Consider the following 22,851-nt stretch of genomic DNA (forward strand, 5'->3'; position numbering starts at 1 on the left):
AAATTTAAAATTAAATATAATAGTACCTAAAGAAACTTGATCGCATGATGTACAATGAACTGTCACGATCACGGAATTCTCAGGATCTCTATGAAAAGGATCTGAGATGTTTTCATCGAATCTTACCTCATGAAGCTGATGAAGATTTCCATAATCTTTATGAGATGCATTTGCTCATGTACCCCACTTGACTCCCACATAATCTTTACGAGATGCATTTCCAAAATCAATCAATCGTGTTGATGTTGATGGTGCATTGTTTGCAGATGAAAATTAATTCCATAATCTTTATGCACGAGATCATTACCAAACTCCAAGACTCCAAGGGCTGCTTTATTAATTCAGATTAATCTTTGATATCTAGTCCAAGAAAATTCGGTGCAACAAACACATTTTTAATGATCATTCATGTGTTTGGTCGAACAATATTCTTCTAGCTTTATTTCCGGACTAACCTTTGATATATATCATTTTAGATCTGTCGCGAATCCACATTGTAATTTTATTTTAATCAATCTAAAAAATGTCCATTGTAATGCTATTGCTTTGCTTGAGTTTTCCATCAAGAAAACAAAAACTACTGAACAAGTTACCTAGCTCCACTTCTTGGGCCATTTTTATACTTGGGTCAGACCCGAACTATATGCAAAATAGGCCCAAATCCTAAGGTTTGCCAAGACAAGGCTTCGACCAACCTTGAGGCCCACATTGTGTCTGCCAAAAGTCCCCACAAAAAGTGGGCCTACAGTCCTCCAACTTGCCATAATATCCAAAACAAAATCCAGAAAATGAAAATTCACCCAGATTCCAGAGCAAAACTTGCCAAAAATCTGGCTCTAATCCAAAAACCTCCTCCCACAACTCCCTGTCCTTTTACAACAACAATTTTCTAATTTCTCTCTGCAGGCACAGCCCATAACACAAAAGAATGGGAACACTCTGCTGAAAAATATCTTATCCTATAATCCTATGTTCTAAAAAGCAAGAGGGAAAAGGAGTAATTTCTTGGTGCATTCGTAACATGGATACGTGTTGTTACTATTTCACTAGCTTCATAACATGTGAATTTGTTTTAACGTTAATATATCGGAGATTGATGCCTATTAGTTTTATCGTACATCCTTATTATAACACTAAAAATAATATTCCATACGATTTGTGTTTCCGATACGTGTAAAACTTTTTGAAAAAGAAGATAGAAAACAAATATCAAAAGGAAATCCAGTCCTCACAACCTCATTGGCCGCTTGAAATTTGATGTGGCAGACTTACATGCTGCCAATTATCTTATCCTCTCTGCCAACTCATATCCCATAAAATAATGCTATTTTAGTCTCTCATGAGCCTCAAATCTGCCCACCAAAACGACCGTGTATAAATACAAACTGGTGGTTTCTTTTTCAAAGCACTTGAGCTCAAGCTTCCACTTTGGCCACTCCCACCACCTCTCACTCTCTCTTCCTCACTCACTTGTGAAAAGATCAGAAAAAAACCCAGTTAAAAAAAAAAAACAGAGAATTAATGGCTCTTCAGGCTGCTTCTGTGGTTTCTTCTGCATTTTCTGTTCCCAAAGAGGTTTGTTTCGAGCTAATATCGCCTAATCCTCTATTTATTCCAAGAAACGTTTCTTCTCGTTTTGATCGACCAAGAAGCTAATGGGGTTTGATTTGATTTATTTTCTTGGAATTGTACTTTTTTTTTCAGGGAAAGACGAGTGCTTCTTTCAAGGATTCAAGTCTGTTTGGAGTCTCTTTCTCGGACAATCTCAAGGCTGAGTTCAGTTCTGTTGCATTAAGCTGCAAGGTATCTACTCTGCAAATACACAATGCGTTTCCTCTTGTTGCAAAAACAAAACAAAAAGCACTTCTGCTCATAAACGTTTTTAATGGAAGCGCATCAGAATTTTTGATATAAACCGATAATCACTTTTAGATTGTTTCTGTCAAAAGATGCTTTAACTTTTTGGTTATCTGAAAATGCTTTTATTCAAAAGCGCTTCCGCACAGGCCATTTTGGTGGTATCTTGTAGTAGTTGCTGAATTTGGAGTTGTATTGCATGTATGTTGAATTTTTACCAAATTTGTGTGTAAAAAAAACACAATGGCTGTGACTACAGAGGGAATTCAAGCCAGTCAGAGCCCAGACAACAGCTACAGCAAGCCCAGCAATTAACAGGGGAACATCAGAGGGAAAGAAAACTCTAAGAAAGGGCAGTGTGATTGTCACCGGCGCCTCTTCCGGACTCGGTCTAGCCACAGCCAAGTCTTTGGCCGAATCCGGAAAATGGCATGTAATTATGGCCTGCAGGGATTTCCTCAAGACTGAAAGAGCTGCCAAGTCAGCTGGCATGCCCAAAGAAAACTACACCATTATGCATCTTGACCTTGCTTCCCTCGACAGTGTGCGCCAATTTGTCGACAACTTCAGGCGATCTGAGAGGCCGCTGGATGTGCTTGTGTGTAATGCTGCTGTTTATCAGCCAACTGCTAAGGAACCTTCATTCACTGCTGAGGGATTCGAACTCAGTGTTGGGACTAACCACCTCGGGCACTTCCTTCTTTCGCGGTTGCTTATGGAAGATTTGAACAAATCCGACTACCCATCAAGGAGACTCATCATTGTTGGCTCAATTACAGGTACTTGATTCAAATGAAGAAGATGATTCTACAATATGCACTCTTCTTTCTAGAATGTGTGATAAAAAATGGAATTGCTTTTCAGGGAACACGAATACCTTAGCCGGAAATGTACCTCCAAAGGCCAACCTTGGGGACCTGAGGGGACTTGCAGGAGGCTTAAACGGTCTAAACAGCTCGGCCATGATCGATGGTGGAGAATTTGACGGTGCCAAGGCCTACAAGGACAGCAAAGTCTGCAACATGCTCACAATGCAAGAGTTCCACAGGCGCTACCATGAGGAAACCGGGATAACATTTACTTCCCTTTACCCCGGCTGCATTGCCACCACTGGTTTGTTCAGGGAGCACATTCCCTTGTTCAGGCTTCTATTCCCTCCATTCCAAAAGTACATTACCAAGGGCTACGTCTCAGAAGAAGAAGCCGGAAAGAGACTTGCTCAGGTAAGAACTTAAGCTTGTAACCGGTGCATTATGTTTTTCGATCTCTCTTGTGCATGAACTCATTTCCTTGCTGTTGATCACTCTCAGGTTGTAAGCGACCCAAGCTTGACAAAGTCGGGAGTCTACTGGAGCTGGAACAAGGATTCGGCTTCCTTCGAGAACCAACTGTCCCAAGAAGCTAGTGACGCGGAGAAGGCTCGCAAGGTGTGGGAGGTCAGTGAGAAGCTTGTGGGTTTGGCCTAAGTATAGAAACTTGATGTTTTGCCTTCGAGGCGGAGGATGTCACCCGAGATCAGGTCCATTTGTAGACTGCAGATTTTGAAATCAAATGCTGTACTGTCCTCGAGTGGATGACTAGTGTTAGTAACAAATGAGAATAAAATCACTCACCTCTGTTGCGAAATGCAGATCATATTTCTTGTTACAAGTTAACCTTTTACTCTTATTTACTTTAAATATATCGTAAAGAAGTAAACGTCAATCATTTAAAGCTCATAACCAGGAAACCGCGCTTCAGGCGGCTCAGTCATGTCCAAAAGGAGAAGAGCCATTCCACCAACACCTTCAAGTAGAGAATAGGGCCGATCGCCTCCATGCATCATCCCCTCTGATATGAGTCTTTGGGCTCTATCATTTAGAAAGCAAGCAAATGCTTTGGCCCTGTACAAGTATTCCACCTTACCCGTTAATCGATAGAGTGAAAGAAAGACATAAGCGCAAGAGCAACTCCAGGAGCACCATGGCACCAGTGCACAATACAGTCTGATTCACTTCCTTCACTGGAAGGAAAGTTTCTGCTGGGAAAACGATTCTTAATCATGCAACATAAAGTGCCCTTAACATCCTCCACCTCATCAGGTTTCAGTTGCATGCTCATCAAAACAAGCATAATCCCTGCCAGTCCATGGGCAGCACCCCAGTATTTCTTTCCACGCCACTCGTACATCAACGCGCTTCGTCCCTTCTTGGCCAATTGTCTACCAGCCTTGATAATTTCATCCACAACCGATCTCTACACAAATTGATTGTGCATTAAATGGATAATCAATTTAGTCCATTTAAAACCAATGTGAAGAAAGGTTCAAGCATAAATTATCTTACCATGGAAGCAGTAGAAATTGTCCCATTTCCAATATGATTGTTCAGGAATGAACAGGCCCATAAGAAGCCAGCTCTCCCGTACAATAATTCATTTGGAAGATCACTAGACGGCTTGATCTGCTCGTAGGAAACAAGTGATACTATCAACCACCTCTTTAAATTTTGACAAGTAGCGGTCAAGTAGCATTGCATCACCAGTATGCTTTGCAACGACAGCACCAAGGGCACAGACACCAGCCTGCCGGCATATGAATGACACATGCCTGCAAGCCCATGCAGTACATACAAACAACAACAACAAAGCCTTTTCCCACTAAGTGGAGTTGGCTATATGAATCCTAGAACGTCATTGCGCTCGGTTCTGTGTCTCATGCAGTACATAACAAAGTTAAATTACTAATCCCCCAAGGTGAAGCCAGAACTAAAACAACATCAACTAATTGTAGAAAGTACACAACTACTACTCATGGTTGGTAAGCTATGTTAAACTGCAATTAGAAGAATTGCTTTCAATATGTTTCATAAACTCTAAAACAGATCCGAATTCAGATATGGTAAAAAGTGTTCTTTCTATCAAGAGTCCGTGTACAAATTCGTTTTATGTTTTAAATTTGTTTTTTGTGAAAATTGATTCTAAAACCTTTTATTTATAAATAAAGAGAAATACTGCTAGAATGTAATACTAAGTGTCTTAACACAACTGAGTTAGAGCGTTAATTTCTGCACCTGAGACTCTATGTTTGAGTTCTTTACCAAAAAAAACTGGAGAAATTTTTAGTTGTGACGGGAACACAAGTGGGACACCACGTGTTTTAATAGGAGTGGTGGAAAATTTTATTTTCAAAGTTATTAACTTTTTAGCACAAATATTTCACCATTTTCATAATGATACGTCGTGTACCGATCACATTGAAAAATCTCTCAAAAAATTGATAGGAAAACATTTATCAATGCAAGAAGCTAGGCTTGGGCCAATGCCAAACAAAATGAGCAGAAAAAACTTGGGCCAGGCCACAAAATATAGGTGAACCGAAGTTTGTTGATCAGAAAAGACAATCCAAGCCCAAAACGCAAAACTTTACTTACCCGCCCGCACGCCGTTGCTTCTCTCCACTGGGTCGTCACTATCGTTGTAAACCCTAAACCCTAGCCCTCTCATTTGCAGAAGCCTCCCGTCCCGAGAGCCCCCAAATATCTCTCTGGTAATAAATCGCTCAACCAAAATCCTAATTAGGGTTTCCATTTTCACATGCTTGCTTATATTTACGATTAACTATAATTTTTACATTGAATATGGGAATTTTCAGCAAAAAATAATGGGGAAGAAGAGAAAGCAGAGCGAGGCCGCGGTGCTAGAAAAGAAGGAGGAGGAGGTTGCTCCGGAGAGGCCGAAGCGAACGCTTTCGGGTTGGAAGGAGAAAAAGGACGATGATGAAGTGAAACCGAGTGAATCGACGGCAGTGTTTAGGAACAAAGAGAAGGTCTTGGTTACTTGCTCTCGTCGCATTAGTTACAGGTAAAGTTAATCAATTACCAATTTTTTCTATGCTTCGAGCGCTCGGTGTTGTTTTATTCGAAACTCGAAGGATTTGTTGAAACTAATTGTGAACCGATTGGAAGTTGATTGAAAAAGTAGTGGGGTAGCGTATGATGAGTGTACTATGTTTCTATCTGTTATCAAATTTTGAAATGGTTGGGGGATATTGAAAAGGTCATGCGCGTTTGGAACCAACGAGGGTTTCCCTGTAATAATTGTAAATATGTGACCTTTAGATGAATTAATATGATAATAGTTTTGGTTTATATGATATATTGGTCTATATAATTTTTTTGTGTATATATACTTGGGTGTGTGTGTGTTTGTATATGATTGTATGTAATATATACGCAGGTATCGACATCTGATGTTGAATGTGGTGGACCTGATGCCTCACTGTAAGAAGGACAATAAGGTGGATTCTAAATCAAGTAACGGGGCAACCCTTAACGAGCTGGTCGAGCTAAAGAATTGTTCTTCCTGTATGTTTTTTGAGGTTAGTTTTCTTATTGTTTCTTTCTGACCTTGTTTAGCATTCATCATTTGATATTAGTTTTATACTATGTTTCATTTTAATTGGTGAATTGATATTTGAGTTTAATCTGACACGTTTATATATCTGTGTATATTTGCTACCAATGGTTAAGTCTGTTGCTATTAAAGTTAATTGCGTGATGTTTTAATTGAGTGGGATTATTATGACATCTTGGGTGTTTGAGATAGGGATACAAATAGCAAATTGAGGTTACTGTTTTTCTTCGGTTTTCTGTGTGCTAACTTGTACTTTGTTTGGGGGTCTCTAAATTACAGTGCAGGAAGGGGAAAGATCTGTATCTGTGGATGTCAAAGTGTCCCAATGGGCCATCTGTGAAATTCTTAGTCAATGCTGGTAATGTTTCTGTTTTATTTAGTTGATTATCATGAAAGATTTGCTCATCTCATTTGGGGTTAAAGTTTTTTGGAAAAGTTCTGATCAAAGAAAGTTGCTTTGTGATTTACAGTGCACACGATGGAGGAATTGAAGCTTACAGGAAATCATCTAAAAGGGTCACGGCCTATTTTGACTTTTTCATCCGACTTTGATAAAGATGCCCACTGGAAGCTTCTGAAGGAGATGATCACTCAGGCATGTTGAATTTGTTTCCTCCTTGTGTAGTTATAAACATTCTCCTGATCATGCCCTGCTTAGTTGCTTGTGATCGGTTTGCGTTGTTGATTTTGATCATGCCTGCTTACAGCATATCTTATTCTCTTTCTTATTGAACTTTCTTCTCAGATATTTGGCATTCCCAAGGAGCACAGAAAATCTAAACCCTATCATGATCACGTCTTTGTATTCTCTATCATTGATGACCACATTTGGTTCCGAAACTATCAGGTATTAATTTCTTACACATCACCAATAAAATTGGTTTACTTCAATTCTTACGGAATATATGTCATTAGTCTCAATGAGTAGTCAACAGAGTTAATAAGTGGAGGGGTGAGGAAGGAATTATTATGAAAGTTTATGTGATTTACCAGATGTATTTTTCATAAAAGCACTGTCGTACCATTGGCATCCCCAATTGTAATCAACACCCCCACCAATTACCACATTATTCAGCCGATCCCCCTCATTCCCATACTACTCCTAAAGCCTTTCCTAATTTTTTAGTCTACTCTCCATTGATTACTCCATGGGTTGAGTACTACCGCAATTTTCTTTCGCGGCTTGTCACATGCCTTACTTGGGAACCCTTGGAGCTGGAGGCCAAATCTTCATTATGCAAGTTATGAACTCAAGGTAGAGGGATTGCCTGATTCACCAGCCCTTCCTTGCTGAAGGCACGGCTTCCATTTATCTTTTGGCACTCTTAAGATTTTATTTTCTGAGAGTATATAGTTGGTAGTTAGTTTACTAAAACGTGGTTGGGAAGTGCATGATGAGTGCTGACAATAGTGCCAACCTAAGTTTCATGTAAACACTGATGATGCTTTTTGTGCTAATGGTTTTAACTATTATAAGCTCAGCTAAAGTATATATAATAATGTCACATGAATATTTTAAATGACCACCCTAGTTTTCGGGAGGAGGCATAATGCATATCAAAATAGGTAGTGCAGATTCTGCAATAGAAAAAGGCTTATAAAAGAACACGTATCAAACCATACGTGCTCTAGAAACAATGTGGTAGTATTGTCAAATAACTTCTGAGTTAAGATTTGCTTAATATCGTACATGTATGATTTTCCTAATACCATATTATGTTTGAGTCTACTCAGACGACTGTTTGTTTTATAATTCTTTTTAAAAATGACAATTTGTTGCTTTAGATGTCGCTGCTTTTTTGTCTTGACCTTTGTCGCTTCTTAAATTGCAGATATCTGTTCCTCATAACGAATCGGATAAAATAGCTCGAGGAGGCTTAGATAAAATGACCCTTGTTGAGGTTCGTAGTGATGCTTTTCTCTGGTCTATATATTACAGTATCTTTGATGACGTTTTAACTCGGAGAACTGGTTGTATATAGGTTGGACCACGATTTTGTTTGAATCCGATCAAGATATTTGGTGGCAGCTTTGGAGGTCCAACATTATATGAGAATCCGTTTTACATATCACCCAATCAGGTGAGATGTGTTGATTTTGTTCATGAATGAATATTGATCCTAATACTTAACAGTTAATATGAGAAAGTCTGTCTTTACGTATGATTTTACTTGCAAGTTTATGATTCTGTCCTACTAAATTTATTAATCCGTTTTATGAAAGGATGAAATCAAGCCAATAAATTCGGCACTAGATTTTACTTGCATGAAATTGTACTTTTGAAACTTTTGTTTTGAGGTTGTTCGAAAATCTCGCCATGTGCTCGTAACACCGTTTACTGTTCGTAATGGAAATTTTTTTTCAAATGGGTTCAGATTCGAGCATTGGAGAAAAAGAAGAAGGCTGGGACCTTTGTCAAGAAAGTCAAAGCAAAGACGAGGAGAAAAATGCATGAGCTTGAAAATCCACTGGAGGCTGATGAGTTTTCTGAGATGTGGAAGGAATGAAAACTTTCATCTTCCTCTGAGAAATCACAATTATAAATTTATGTCATACGTTGTATCGTTTAATCGAAAAGGAAGATTTTGGTTAGAACTGCCCATTCTTTTTCAAATATTGGTTCTCTCTAAACTGCAGTAGCTTATATATGTAAGTTGGCTTTGATGGTTGCACTTTGTGGAAATTGGATTTTTTTTTCTTTCTTTTTTATCTAACCATTAACCAATATTTGTGCAATTCAGCTATACTAGAGTTAAGTTGGGTCAAATGTCTTAAGATTGGATTTTTCAATCCTCAAGGCTCTCTAAAATTTATAGGCTTTTTAGCTAAAATGGTCTCTTAGATTTGCACAACTCTTCACTTTGGTTCTTGAGATTTCAAATCAATAGAAGTAGTCATTGAGATTGTCCACCATCTATCATTTTGGTTCTTCCGTTAAGTGTCATAGAGCTCTTGGTCTGAAGTTTGGGCAATTTTCAAAGCTTCATAACTCAATCGTTTCTTAATCAAATTCGACCCATAATATATCAAAATGAAGATAGGAAAATGTAGAATAAGATTATACCTATTTGGAAGCCTTGCTGGAGATGGTCGTAAAATAACCTCAAAGTTGGCTAGTCCGAGGAAAAACTGGAAAATTCGTCGGAAATTAGGCAAAATAAATGTTCATAACTTCTTCAATACTCAACAAAATCAAGTGATTCAAAAATGAAAATCGTACTCTCGACGAGACAAAGAGAATGGTACCGTTTTCAATGACTAACTCATCGTGGTTTAGCTGGAAAATGGTTGTCTTGGTCTCAAGTTAGCCACTTTCGAGCCGTTTTCCAACCAAACTACAACAATTTAGCCGCTGAAAAAGATACCATTCTCTTCTTCTCGTCGAGAAGTATGATTTTCGTTTTTGAATCACTTGATTTTGTTGAGTATTGAAGAAGATATGAACGTTTAAAGTTTGCCCAGTGTCCGGTGAGTTTTCCAGTTTTCCCTCGGACTAGTCAACTTTGAGACTATTTTCCGACCATTTTTGGCAACCATTGGACTTCCAAATAGGTATAATCTTATTTACACTTTTCTATCTTCATTTTGATATATTTATTGATCAAATTTGGTTAAGAAACGATTGAGTTACGAAGCTTTGAAAATTGCCTAAATTTCAGGCCAAGAGCTTCGGGACACTTACAATCTCAAAGACCACTTCTATTGATTTGAAACCTTAGGGACCAAAGTGAAGAGTTATGCAAATCTCAGAAACTATTTTGACTAAAAAACCAAATTGATATGGTCACCCATTAGGAAGTAAAGAAAATTAATGAAAATAGCTTAAAAAATTTTAATTTTAATAAAAAATCATGTTACAAGTTTTTTAATGAGTTTTTTTTATTAAAAGCAGTGCTTCTTCAACTGAAAAAAAATACTTATATAAGCAAAGTGAAAACTACGAGTTATTTACATCTTTGTTCGGAGGTAAAAACTAGAAGAAGCTGATATGGTACAAAATTAGAAAGAGACGAAGGACGATCAAAGTTATTATTTGAGGCATGGTAAGAGCGAGTGACAAAGCAAAGCAGCAATGACTAATGGGAGGCCCACTCAGTCCAGTCGGTCTGACTTCCGACACGTGGAATACTGTTGATCCTTGTATATTTATCGACTTTGAAGTTGGCCCCGCACATTGCCCCCTCACTATCTACCCTTGGCATGGCTTTCATCTTGTTCATTGGATGCTCAAAGCTCATCAATCCTCCCTCACTATGAAACATGCATCCTGCACAACAATTTATCAATAACAAGTTAATTACCAATCCGGATCCTAAGCAGATCTTTTTTGTGAGGATTCTAGAATAATCGTATCCGTTAATCGTACATCGTATGATTATAAATTTTTTTAAATATTTTTTTTAAAATTAACCAGTACTTGACAAAAACTAACCGCACGATATACAATAAACGGACACGATTCACGAATTCCCATGATCTCACCAAAAGAATCCGAGGAGTTAATTACAACTTACGACAATTGATTTGATTACTCCAATTTCTAGGATCTTTCTCTAATGCGGCTACTCCCTTTGAAATGTAAACATGTCACCTAATTATTGATATTCACTTCGTTATACTTCAATTGTACTTGATGTATAAGCGACCTGAATTTTGACATATCAAATGTATGTTTTTTAATTGGTAGTTAACTATATTGGATAAATTACGTTTTTTTTTTCTTTTTCTTGTCAATAAGCAAGACACACGATTTAAACTCAGGACCTCAAGTGCAGAATAAAAACTTTATAAACAATTTGTAACAAATCCCTTGTAGACATGAACATAGTAAATAAAAACAAAAGCTTATAACATAAGGTACCTTTTGGGAAAGGGGCAAATGATTTAGCACAACCCTCTTTTATGACCTCCAATTCATCAGAAATAACCACAGATCCATCGGCTGCAATGCCCCAATACAGTTGTTCTCCACCATCAGAACCCTAAAATCACAACATAAAAAATTATGAAGCTCATAAGATCCTTAACAGAATGATGATCTATTTAATTTTGGTCCAAATTTAAAATTATGCAATTTCTCGCAAATAAAAATTAAGGTAATTTTTCTTATTCTGCTCACCCTTGTTAATTTTTTTTTTCAATAACCTTTATGTAATTTATCAAATTAAAGTGGAAAAAGGATGTGCGAAAATTATTTCCCTAAACAAGATGAGTGTACGAGTACATACCAGTGCGGCAAAGACATTGCCACCCTTGCTGTCATAGACAACAAAAGCAAAGCTTCCTTCAAGATCTTTGACAACCTGATCAGCTGGGTACGGACCACGATCTCGAAGGGTTCTATAAGCTTCAATCACAAACATGGCCTCATTGGAGCATTTTGTTAGACCATACTGCTTATTCAGTAAACACAGATTGTTCAAGCTCCCCAAAAACAAGCAGTATATGTCATCAAACCCACAGAACAACCTGATATTTCACCAAACCCTAAAACATGTTAATTGCTTTGAAATTAAAAAAAAAAAACAAAAAAACAATTTATTTGATGGGAATATTTGTTACCACTTCAAAATCGTCATCCTGCACTTGACAACTGTGAGAAGTACTGCAGTATGACGGTTTTGGAGTGACAATAACAGCGATGATTAGGTTAGTAGGGTTTACGTCTGGTGTTTGGAGTAGGAGCCTTGATCTGGCTTGACGTAAGCAAGGACAGCAGCATCGCCAAATCCCATGGAGAGGGAGTTGTGAGGATGGTGGGAGAGGAAGTCTCTGAGAGTCTCTTCTGGGTGCTTAGGTTTCTTGCTTCCTTTGTAAGACGACGGACTGTTCAGCTCCTCCGGCGGATGAGCAAAAGCTTTGTGAAAAATGGCCAACATTATTTCCGATCAAAACTATATGCTCATAGACAGTTTCTGAGCTTAATATTTTGTATATTTGTTACTGGGGCTAGTGGCGGTATTATATGGCTGTTACGGGGGCGTGGATCTTTTGTGTGATGGATAAGATTCTCTTTCTTCAAGGTGTTCTTATCCTTTTGTTGAATTTTTCAGGTCGGGCTGAGGGTCCATTCTAATAACATCGAAATGTCTCTACTTTACTATCTGTCCAATTCATTAGATCTGATGTTTTATCACAAAAAATTTCGATGTTAGTTAAAGTGGGGTAATTCTATTTAAATTGTTGTTCTCTTTTCCCTCTGACCGATGTGGGATAATGGGATTCCAACACGTCCCCACACGTGAGACCCCATTTTGTGAGTCACACGTTGAGATCCACACACGACAACTACATGGAGCCAAGTTGGGGCTCACCCAACACGCGGGGCCAAACGGGGAGCCACCCAATCACGTGGCAACTTTCGGATACATGGAACCATGTCGGGACTCACCCATTGCGCAAGGCCAAAGGGAACCCACCCAATCACATGGCAGTTCCCTGGCTCTGATATCATGTTGAATTTTTTAGGTCGACAGGCTGAGTGCCCACTCTAATAACACCGATATTGTAACAGTCCCTTGGCTTTGATATCATGTTGAATTTTTCAGGTCGACAGGCTAAGGGCCCACTCCAACAACACCGATATTGTCCTCACTTTATCACCTGCACAATTCGTTAGGTGCGAGATTTTATCATAAAAAATCTCAATGTTAATTAGAGTAGGATAATTCTATTTAAATTAATGTTCTCTTTTCCCTCTAGCCAATGTAGGATAATGGGATTAATACCTTTTCTGTACTTTGTGACAAACAACTTTATTATATAATTTGTTTTTTCTTCTTTTTTTTTTTTTTTTTTGGAAACTATTATATAATTTGTTTAAAAATGATGATTTTGCAATCTTATTACACATAGAACTTTATATTGACAAGCATAATAAGACAGTTTACTAGAAATGACAATTTTTCATACGATCGGTTAACAAAATACATAAATGAGATGAAAATAACAGGTTTTGGATCAACACGATAACTAATTGGGTTGTTATTGAGTCACACAATAAAAATCCGTTAATAACGAGTCCATAACAAATTTACATGAGGGTGATATGCGGATAATCCATTTCAACATGTTAAGAAAAAAAATTTTTGATGATATTAATTTTTTAAACTACTAAAAAAGCTTAATATATGTATATATTGTATATAAATATGTATTACTGTATTATTATTTTATATAAATTTAAAAACTTTAAATTTTATTTATTTATTTATTTTTATGTATACTATAGGCAAATAGTGAAATTACAAAGTTATAAGTAATTTAAAAATACCAAACACGTTTTAAAAATTATAATCATTAATTTACAAATGTGAAAAAAATAATATAAACTCTCGTAATCGCATCCTCTACGCTTTAAGGATGGATACACCGTCATTTGAATTTTTAAAACCATACAAACCATCATCAATATTAATTTTTTTTGGGAGCTCAAAACAAATAAAATTCATAATCATTAATGTACAAGTCTAAAAAATGTGAAAGACAAATGTTTTTATTTTATTTTTATATTTTGAAGTAATATTTATTTAATGTGGTATGCTTATACTAATTCAGTATTATGTTTTTCATTTTTTTTTGGTCAAATTATGTCTTTCGTTTTCATTATTTATTAATATAAAGTATATTTTCTCAACGGTTTAGTGGGTCGGATCATATTACCTGATAATATTAACTGGTCAATTTTTGGGTTGGGTTATATTACCCGTTTACTTTAAATGGTATTATACGACACAACCCATTAAGATATTAGGTATATCACGAACACATAAAATACGACACAAATGTCATATCTACCTTTTACAACGCATCAACTTTGTTACAATAATGACAATATTATTGTGTTAAATGAAAACATGAATGTCAGTTTGCATATTTTTTGTAAGTGATGGTAGAAAATTTGAGCAAAGAAAATTTATTCCTGTTAATTACCACAAAATAGTAGGACTAAGAAGAACAATTTTTCTTCGCAACTTTCTCCATGTTCTATCTTTGCTAGAAAAATATGCAAGTTAACATTCATATTTCTGTCAAATATTCCTTAAATCTAGTGTTGTCTAAGTCGTGCTAATCTTAAATATCAAACAAGTCCTAAAATTATTATGTACCATTAATTGTAGACTTACACCCTAACTATATATATTTTTTATAATTAATATATTGAATAATAAGTAATTTCATAACGCACTAAATAATTATTTTATTTTAGAAAAGTAACACAGAATTTCCATGTATAAAGCTGTTTTGGTCCTGTAAATTGGAATACCATGGGAGCAATAGCTGCCTAACTTGACTTATTGCAGAAACGAAGATATTTTGGACTATCCTTGGAATTTAATAAGTTTTTGAGATAATATCTTCAGATTTTTCTTTTGTCGTTCGTAAGGAATTGAGTTGCGTGAGAGCTTGGTAATCCTCAGAAATATCTGTTCCATCAACTCTCACAATTTTATAGCTGGAGTTATTCAGCTACATTATACTTATATACTTTCCTTATTATATTTGAGATTAACCGACATAGTTAGATTACATAATAAGGTGCTTAAACAAGTTTAGAAGGAAACAATTTAGAGCAATTAGCTGCTGCCATTCCTTTTTTGATGCTCATATGTCAGCTTTTTATTTTTTTTCCTTTAAAAAAAAAAATTTAAAAATAAAAAATAAAAAATAAAAAAAAAAAGCCCTAAAGTGTCAGTTTGAGATTATGGTGTTTTGATAAAAAAAATAAAAATAAAAATAGAGATATAGTTTGATGGTGATGGGGTGTTTTAGAGTTATCCAAAGCAGGTAAGAGTGACAGGGATAAGAGTCAGCTACCCCACCTGCATTCACATGTAAGCAACACCAACTCTATTATAAAAAATAGTAATTTTCATATAATATATGATACACGGTTACCGTGATATTTTATATTTATAATACAATATTACTGGGAAAAAAATTACAAATAACGTTACAATAATGGTATGCACTTCACTACAAGGAGCAGATGCTGCAGTGTCAAGATTTAGAAGTTAGAGTCCGTGGTTTATTGTTAATTACATCGTTTTAACTTAAACAACTGCATAATTCAATAAACATTAAAATTTTATCATAAAATTCTTAATAACAGAACTGTTTATTTGTAAATATTAGTATATTTCATCAAGTTTTCGATTCGAAATTGCAATCTTCGACAAGATAATTGTAACAAAGACCCACTCTCATGATTCAACCCACTCACCAAGCAAAAAGCATTAGTCAATTATAAAAGATAACATTATCTAATAGAAATAAAACGATGGGCTAGCCAGCCCCTGGTGTTGGTGAGTGTGCCATGTAAAATTGGAAAGGGATGTGCTATTTTACTTCTCACACATTCGTTGATAATTTTTATCCGTTGATTTTCTTCAATTCATCCAATCCAAAGGCCTAAAATTAAAAAGATGTGTGAGAAGTAAAATGAGATTTGTGGATATCACACCCCAATTGGAAAATGATGGATACAATTGAATGATTATTTGGTCTAGTAGCGCTAAGTCTTTATTTTATTTGAGATGTCTATTAATTCAAATCTTATAAACGACACTTGTTCAATGGACCATTGAAACAAACTCCGTACATGCTTAAAATTACAGCAGAGGTGCACTTGGCATTACCTTTGAGCAATTCGAGTTAAATCACACAATGAACGGATCATAATAAGTTGGTATCGAACTCATCATCTATGAGAGTAAAAACTTGACATTCCACTTTTAAATGAAAAGAAATAACATAGACCTTAGTACTAAGGGGTGCACTTGACGTTATTAAAAACGTTATTCCCCTAACAAACTAGAAGTTCTAAATAAATACTGCATTGCCAATCTTGAATCTTGTTTTAGTATGAGTTGGGTTGAGAACTTGAGTTGGAGGGAATGGGATGGGTTGGGCTGTAGGTTAATTTTTAATAGTGTTAGGGTATCTGTTGCGGAAAAACTTCAATGGGCCCGACCAGCCCTCCAAGTTCAGGCCCCAAAACACTTGGAAAGAAAATATGGGCCTTATATGTTGGGGTACATTGAGAAATCAATGATAACTGGATTGTTCATATTAATTCACATTGTTAATTCCTTATTATGGCTTTCATCATTAGGTTGGTATTGTGGTGTCATCCTACGGTGGGGTAACAATGTCGGCTTAGTGTCAGCCAACACATTACGACCTCTTAGCTTGCTAGTTATTTGGTCGGAGTGTGTCAATTTGGCACAGAGAGAGAGTCATGCACATGAGCACGATCCATATGCGCAAGAGAGAAAGACGTGCAGTGGCATGTTGGAATCAACCCTTTTAGGTGTCTAGTTTTATCCATAAGGCTACACATCCAACACCATTAATTATTCATACATAAGGGAACGGAGCCAAAATTCCAACATTCTACCGCTTTTTTTTTTTTTTTTTTTTTTTTAAAAAAAGACCAACTGGTGGCTTTGCCACGGCAACCCACTCTTTGGAGTGTCAGGAAGACTTACATAGACATTTTAAATTCCCCCTGGCCACCATCCTGTGATTCACCAGATCCAGGAATCGAACCCAGGACATGCCGTGTGAATTACGAGCCTGAAATTCATTCTCAACCACTAGGCCATCCGATGGTTGTTTACCACTTTTTTTTCTTCTTTAAAGATCGATAAATAAACAACATAAAAGATGATTGAGGCCCAAGATAATCGTTGTCACCATGACCCAAATATTTGAAGCCCAAAATTTATTTAGTCTTACTTACCACGTACAAGTTCTTTTGTCTCCTGCATTATTACATGCATGTTTGTATTGTCACCATCAGAATCAAATGAAAAATATTCATCCCCTCAAGCCAGGGAAAAGTACTACCTCTGATTTTGTATTGTCATGGAGCGTTGATGGTTAACAATCTAAATATTTATCGTAATTAGTTTTAAAAAGCACGACATCACTTTTTGAAAGTCGAAAGAGGAACGTCTATCGTAGGCAGTCATTTACACTTACTCTTACTCTACAAAAAAGATTGTTTTTACTACTCGAATATGTGACCTTACAATCACAAAAAAGCAACATTTCTGTTGAGCCAAGATTCAAACACATCATAATAGTTTTAAACCTAATGAAATTAACAATACATTACCAACTTGATTGAGCCATCTGAAATTACATACGTCTAATCAAATTCACGTTATTGCCTGAAAAACAATAAAATTCATGTCAAACTATAAAACCAAAACTTTGCACTTCTCATAAAAAAATCTACACCTATAGCATTTAAGGGAAAAGGATCCTCGCCAGATCCTTTCCTGAGGATCTTAGGGATCATGTAATCGTGATCGTTCATCGTACATTATGCGGTTATTTTTCGTTAGGTACTATTTATATTTAATTTTACATTTTAAATTTTGAAATGATTTATGACCACACGATATACTATGAATTGTCACAATCACGAAATCCTTAGGATCTTCAAGAAAAGGATCCGGCAAGGATCCCTTTCAGCATTTAAGTACCTATAGTCTTATAACCACAAAAAATGATTGTGACTTTAATAATACATAATATTTAATACTACGAGTATTTTAACAGTTAAATTTATTATTCACTTTTTCTGCAACTTAATACAACGTGCGATTGTTGCAAGAAAATGAAAATGAAAGGGTTGCAACTTTTCCAAACGAGGACAAATTAATGCAGAGGACACATAAAATAAACACAGACGAAATATTTGAACCATACCTTGTTCAAATCCAACACATCAAATTAGTACAACCTGTGATCCACACCCTAACAAAATCAAATTAAAATATTAAGATAATGATAGTTAGCTATATATATAAGGGAAGAGATCCGGTCCTCATAAAAGATATAAAATTAAGTGATTTGAGTCATTAAAATTTAATATAACGATTATAAACAAAGATTTCATCTAAAAATTATAGTAATTGTAATTGCTGAATTAAATTTCAACAGTTCACATTATTTAATCATGAGCTTTTGACGAAAGAGACCCAGACCGGATCTCTTCCCTATATACATAATGTAAGAGCAGCCGTACTTTCGTTTTAGTTGCATTATTGATAACACGTACACCCATGTGCGATTGTGAAGGCGACGACAAAACAACTACGGCAGTCAGATAAGCCACCTCTCTTTTCACCTGTCGCTTTTGCCATATTACAAGCTGTCAAGCACTCAACTCCACAAGCCGTATGGTACGGATGTACAGTACATAACGTTATCAATAATTAGAAATGCAAGAGGTTTCTCTCTCTTTCTAATTTTTCTCTTTTTTTTTTCTTGATTACAGCAAAATTATTTTAATAGTTTATAACGATTTTTTTTTATAATGACAGTAAGATGAAAATTAAAATGTGAGAAGAGAATAGAGAAGAGGATGAAAATAAGATGAGAGAAATTCTTGTGACATCTCACAATTTAATTAAAATTTTTGTGCTAATATTATAAAAGGAAATTGATATTGGCATTTTAAAAATCTTATTCTACATTCCAAGTTTTCTATATTTAGAAAGAAAAATATATTTCTGATGAGTGTAGCATGAGATTTTTGAAGTGCCAATAACACTTCCTATTATAAAATATTATAACGAAAACATGAAGTGACAAAATATTTTATAAAAACTCATATTTTTAAGAAAATCTCCTTAATATTTCTCTTTATATTATTTACTGACGCTATTGTAATGGAAAACACCCGAATCTCTTTTCTTTTTTTTCTTTCTTTTTTTAATTTTTGTCTTTTAATTTTTTTTTTTTTTTTGTGTACTTATCTGTCACATGCAATAGGTACGGTCTAATGACAGCTCATGTCTCACTATTTTTGGAATCTTTCTGCTTTATGGTAAAACTTTAGAGCAAAGCTTGGCTAGCTGCTGATATTAATAGCAAATTCTTTTAAAAAATTAATGTGACGCTTTGGTTTGACATTTTTTAAGTTTTTTTTCTTTTCTAACAAACTAACCAATAGTAGAAATACCCCATGTAATAGACTATAATACTCTTTTTTACATACAAGCTGTGCATGTGTGTAAAATTTTTACGTCTTTTCTTTTCTTCAAAGATGCCGACGCTGATCAGCTTTTCTTTCGTTCTATTACTCTCTATAGATAAAAGTTAACTCCTTTATTTTTTCTAGAGTCATGGACGCTATTTAATCTTCCCACCTCATACGTTAGGTATGCACCAATGTTAATTTTTATTTTTGGCATATTATTTGATAAATTCTTGGTATTAAGCGAGAGTAATTTTTTTACAGAGTAATCAAGGACTGAAAGAGATTAGTAGGTGAGGGCATTCTAGTCTTTTACGGGATACTTTTCAAACTGAATAATTCTTTGGAATAAAAAAATAAAACTAGACATTTGTCAAACCAAAAAGCAGCTACATTTGTTTTATAGCAGAACCTCTAGCTAATTGTTCAACCAAGCTTTGTTCAAATCTTTATCGAGACCCCTTTTAGTTCCGAAAAGGCAACAATATTGTTGTTTCCTTTTGTTAGGGGCCATGAACTGGTGTTCGAGCCCTACCTCACTCTCCTTGAAGTATGCATGTCTTCCGGCCTATGAGGATTATAAAGCTGAATCCATTTCTTGTCGTTTCACAAATAAAATGAAATGTGTTATTAGTCTTCAGGACCACAAATAATTGAAAGATGACATCAACATGTCCTCATTTCTCCATTTGGTGTTTTAATCCGAATCCGGATTCTCGCCAGATCATTTTTGTGAGGATCTCGGGAATTCATTAATCTTGTTTATTCATTGTATATTGTACAGTCAGAAATGATTTTAAATATTTTTATTTAAAATTAAACACAAATAGTGCTTGACAAAAAATGACTGTATGATATACGATGAACGGACACAAGTCATAGATCCCGAGGATCCTCACCAAAAGGATCTGGAAAAGATCTTGTTGGTTTTAATCCATTACCTCAACAAGTGGGTCGTCTTTGTTTGCCTCTTCGTAAAGAATACTAACATCTGGGCACACACAAAGTGTGTGAGAAAATTTTTTATTTTTGTTTTTGAAATAGAAGGAGAGAGGAAGAGAGTGACAGAGAGTGTGGGAGTAGAAAATTTGGTTATATGAAATTACATTTCTGCCATATTTCTTATTCATGTTCTGTTTTAATTATAGGGTTAAACTGCTAATTTCATAAGATTTTGGTTGAAAATGAGTGTTTTATTAATTAGTAGAGATAAACACTAAATATTAACACGAATAAATCAAATTTATTTATTTAAGATTAATTAATATTGAGTAGGGCTGATTGATCGTTGCAAGTGATTATCACCCAACAACCACGACTTTATATGCAAGTTAATTGATTGAAGGTTGACATAATTTCTGAGATTTAAAATTAATAGAATTGGTCATTGAGTTTATGTACCATCAATCATTTTAGCTTTTCTATAAAAAAATATCTTTGTAAAATTTTAAGAAAATGACAAAATATCCTTAATTGTTGTCAAATCAATTTGGCTCATTATTTATTAAATTGAAGTTATGTTTTTTGTCATTCTGATCCTTATTTAACAAAGATTTGTCGTGGAAAGACCAAAATGATTGACGGTTGACAAACTTAGAAAATACTTTTATCGATTTTAAATTTTAGGAACTAAAATAGGAGTTAGGCCAATTTCAATTACCAGTTTGGTTAACATGCCTGTAATTGAATATGCTTCGAATGTAGCATGCAGGAAACATATACACTGCTAATCCATGTAGCATTTGAATATTTATTACATTAATTCCAAATTAATTAAGCTTGATTATATTTATTTAATCAGTTGATTAATAGAGGATATATTGTTATGATCTGTGACACCATATAAATAAAAAGACCGTATCATCAACTAATGAGAAAATAAATCAAATGAATGTGAAATGTGAAGTGATAAGCTATATGCATGTTTTGTTCATCTTATTGGACAAATATATGCTGTTGAAAAGGACAAGGAGATCAATATTAACGGCATATTGCCACAGATCTAGATTTTTTTGGTTTAGCCGCCAGATGTTTGTTAAAATATATAGAAATTTGATGTTATATGTGTATTTAATACAATCACCATCTTGACAGTTATATTGTAATTGTCAAAACATGTATTTATATAAATTATATTTGAACATCAGATGATAGGTGGTAATATGTCTTTTAAGTTATCATTCAATATTTCATTTTTTGTTTTCTCCAAGTTTAATGGGAGAAGAGGCTACTTTATTCCAAAACCATGACATACTACAAAGTACAAACCTCTTTGAGAAGATCCAACATTCCATTCTCGAATCAAGCAATTAGCATCTTAGCAATTTCACACTCAATACAAGAATGTAGAGAGGTTTTTTTTCCCGTCTCTCTGAATTGTTCCTTTTGAAGCATGAACCAATTTCTCATTGAAAACTACAACCTATATTTTAAGGCTTTAAGCATCAAAAGGCAAGGATAAAATACCTTTTTTTCTTCTTGTGGTTGGCAAACCACTGGTTTGGATTTTTTGTTTGGGTTTTAGTTATAATTATGTACGTTAAGCATATATGTATATGTATATTAATAAAAACAACCATGTTTCATCAGCACTTGATATTAAACGGAGTAGTTTATAACAATTATTAATATTTATATAAATTATATTTGATGGGCAAGACGAGCCATTAGGTGCTAATTTCATATTTGTATAAATAATGTAATATTTGACTCATATATACTTGAGTATTTTATAACAATTAATTAATATTGGAAGTGGGAATATTTGGTATAGAGTATGATTTAAAACATGTGATATATTCCTAATCAAAGACTTGTACGAGTGACATATTGGGCTGTTGAATCGTAGAGCGTATGCAGTTGAAATTGTTCATTAATTTGTTTATTTGGAGTTGTAAGATCGTAGAAACTGGTCGTTGAATCAATCATCCGGAAAGTATACTGTCTACCACAAAAGAGATAGCATGACTTGTTTCTGAGAAACTCTAATCTATAGCATATATTTTATCCTCTTTTTATAATTGACCACCTTAATCTCAATTAATATCACAACTGAATGTCATCAGTGTTAATCTCGCGTATTATATTGTTTACCTCATCATTCACCATCTTCATTACATGTGCATGTTTTTCTTCTAAGAATATTCTCGGAGGATAATAACAAGAGCTTTTATCCAAAGGGTTTCCCTTTTTTTGTAAAAATGAGGACTAGATGTGAGTGCCAGTCCATATTGAATTTCAACGATCCGAACAATCTATTTTTTGAGTCATCATTCATGGATTATCCTTGCAAAGAAAACAATTCAATCCGAAACCATTTACATATTTGATTGTCATAATGAAATTCAATGTTTTTTTTTTAGAAGATTGTGTTTATCAATTTCTTAAACTCAATTAAAACCCTTAAACATTTACGATTTGAGCAATATTTGGCAGAAATAATCTTGAAGTGCAACTTGAAAAATAAACAATTTGGATTATTGAAATTCAAGATGGAGTGTTTACAACAGCTAGTCCTAATTTTTACGAGAAAAAAAAAATGAAAATCCATTTGGATAAAGGATCAGGTAGCATATATATGTGGGGTGGTGCTATTTATTTTTACTTCA

The 22,851-nt window shown here is 34.9% G+C and overlaps 3 protein-coding genes and 1 pseudogene across 3 annotated transcripts; 2 read left to right on the top strand and 2 right to left on the bottom strand.

The window, feature by feature from the left end:
• Positions 1–1,313: 1,313 nt before the first annotated feature.
• Positions 1,314–3,487, top strand: LOC137741620 (protochlorophyllide reductase, chloroplastic). The gene is made up of 5 exons (XM_068481315.2): positions 1,314–1,575; positions 1,705–1,803; positions 2,117–2,636; positions 2,722–3,080; positions 3,168–3,487. Exons 1-5 carry the CDS (start codon positions 1,522–1,524, stop codon positions 3,321–3,323), a joined length of 1,188 nt encoding a protein of 395 aa, XP_068337416.2. The 5' UTR covers positions 1,314–1,521; the 3' UTR covers positions 3,324–3,487.
• On the bottom strand, positions 3,474–5,424 carry LOC137742835 (lanC-like protein GCR2 pseudogene; annotated as a pseudogene).
• Positions 5,246–8,932, top strand: LOC137741610 (Ribosomal RNA processing Brix domain protein). Its single transcript, XM_068481308.2, has 9 exons — positions 5,246–5,383; positions 5,489–5,697; positions 6,073–6,214; positions 6,529–6,607; positions 6,720–6,844; positions 6,995–7,096; positions 8,082–8,150; positions 8,232–8,330; positions 8,625–8,932. Exons 2-9 carry the CDS (start codon positions 5,498–5,500, stop codon positions 8,754–8,756), a joined length of 948 nt encoding a protein of 315 aa, XP_068337409.2. The 5' UTR covers positions 5,246–5,383; positions 5,489–5,497; the 3' UTR covers positions 8,757–8,932.
• A 1,221-nt stretch (positions 8,933–10,153) lies between these two features.
• LOC137741611 (aluminum induced protein with YGL and LRDR motifs) lies at positions 10,154–12,318 on the bottom strand. The gene is made up of 4 exons (XM_068481309.2): positions 11,914–12,318; positions 11,478–11,718; positions 11,111–11,231; positions 10,154–10,516 (listed from the first exon to the last, which is right to left on the bottom strand). Exons 1-4 carry the CDS (start codon positions 12,126–12,128, stop codon positions 10,326–10,328), a joined length of 768 nt encoding a protein of 255 aa, XP_068337410.2. The 5' UTR covers positions 12,129–12,318; the 3' UTR covers positions 10,154–10,325.
• Positions 12,319–22,851: the final 10,533 nt, after the last annotated feature.

This window comes from Pyrus communis, chromosome 11 (assembly GCF_041283825.1).
Source record: "Pyrus communis isolate YQ-2024b chromosome 11, ASM4128382v1, whole genome shotgun sequence".
Classification (NCBI taxonomy): domain Eukaryota; kingdom Viridiplantae; phylum Streptophyta; class Magnoliopsida; order Rosales; family Rosaceae; genus Pyrus; species Pyrus communis.

What these genes read in the sequence shown, in the direction of transcription:
- LOC137741620 (XM_068481315.2), top strand. Translation starts at nt 1,522, where the DNA reads ATGGCTCTTCAGGCTGCTTCTGTGGTTTCTTCTGCATTTTCTGTTCCC. An exon ending in CATTTTCTGTTCCCAAAGAG is followed by an intron (nt 1,576 to 1,704) that starts GTTTGTTTCGAG and finishes TTTTTTTTTCAG; the next exon opens with GGAAAGACGAGTGCTTCTTT. An exon ending in CCGGAAAGAGACTTGCTCAG is followed by an intron (nt 3,081 to 3,167) that starts GTAAGAACTTAA and finishes GATCACTCTCAG; the next exon opens with GTTGTAAGCGACCCAAGCTT.
- LOC137741610 (XM_068481308.2), top strand. Translation starts at nt 5,498, where the DNA reads ATGGGGAAGAAGAGAAAGCAGAGCGAGGCCGCGGTGCTAGAAAAGAAG. An exon ending in TCTCGTCGCATTAGTTACAG is followed by an intron (nt 5,698 to 6,072) that starts GTAAAGTTAATC and finishes ATATATACGCAG; the next exon opens with GTATCGACATCTGATGTTGA. An exon ending in TTTGGTTCCGAAACTATCAG is followed by an intron (nt 7,097 to 8,081) that starts GTATTAATTTCT and finishes CTTAAATTGCAG; the next exon opens with ATATCTGTTCCTCATAACGA.
- LOC137741611 (XM_068481309.2), bottom strand. Translation starts at nt 12,128, where the DNA reads ATGTTGGCCATTTTTCACAAAGCTTTTGCTCATCCGCCGGAGGAGCTG. An exon ending in GCAATGTCTTTGCCGCACTG is followed by an intron (nt 11,232 to 11,477) that starts GTATGTACTCGT and finishes TTGTGATTTTAG; the next exon opens with GGTTCTGATGGTGGAGAACA. An exon ending in ATTTGCCCCTTTCCCAAAAG is followed by an intron (nt 10,517 to 11,110) that starts GTACCTTATGTT and finishes ATTGTTGTGCAG; the next exon opens with GATGCATGTTTCATAGTGAG.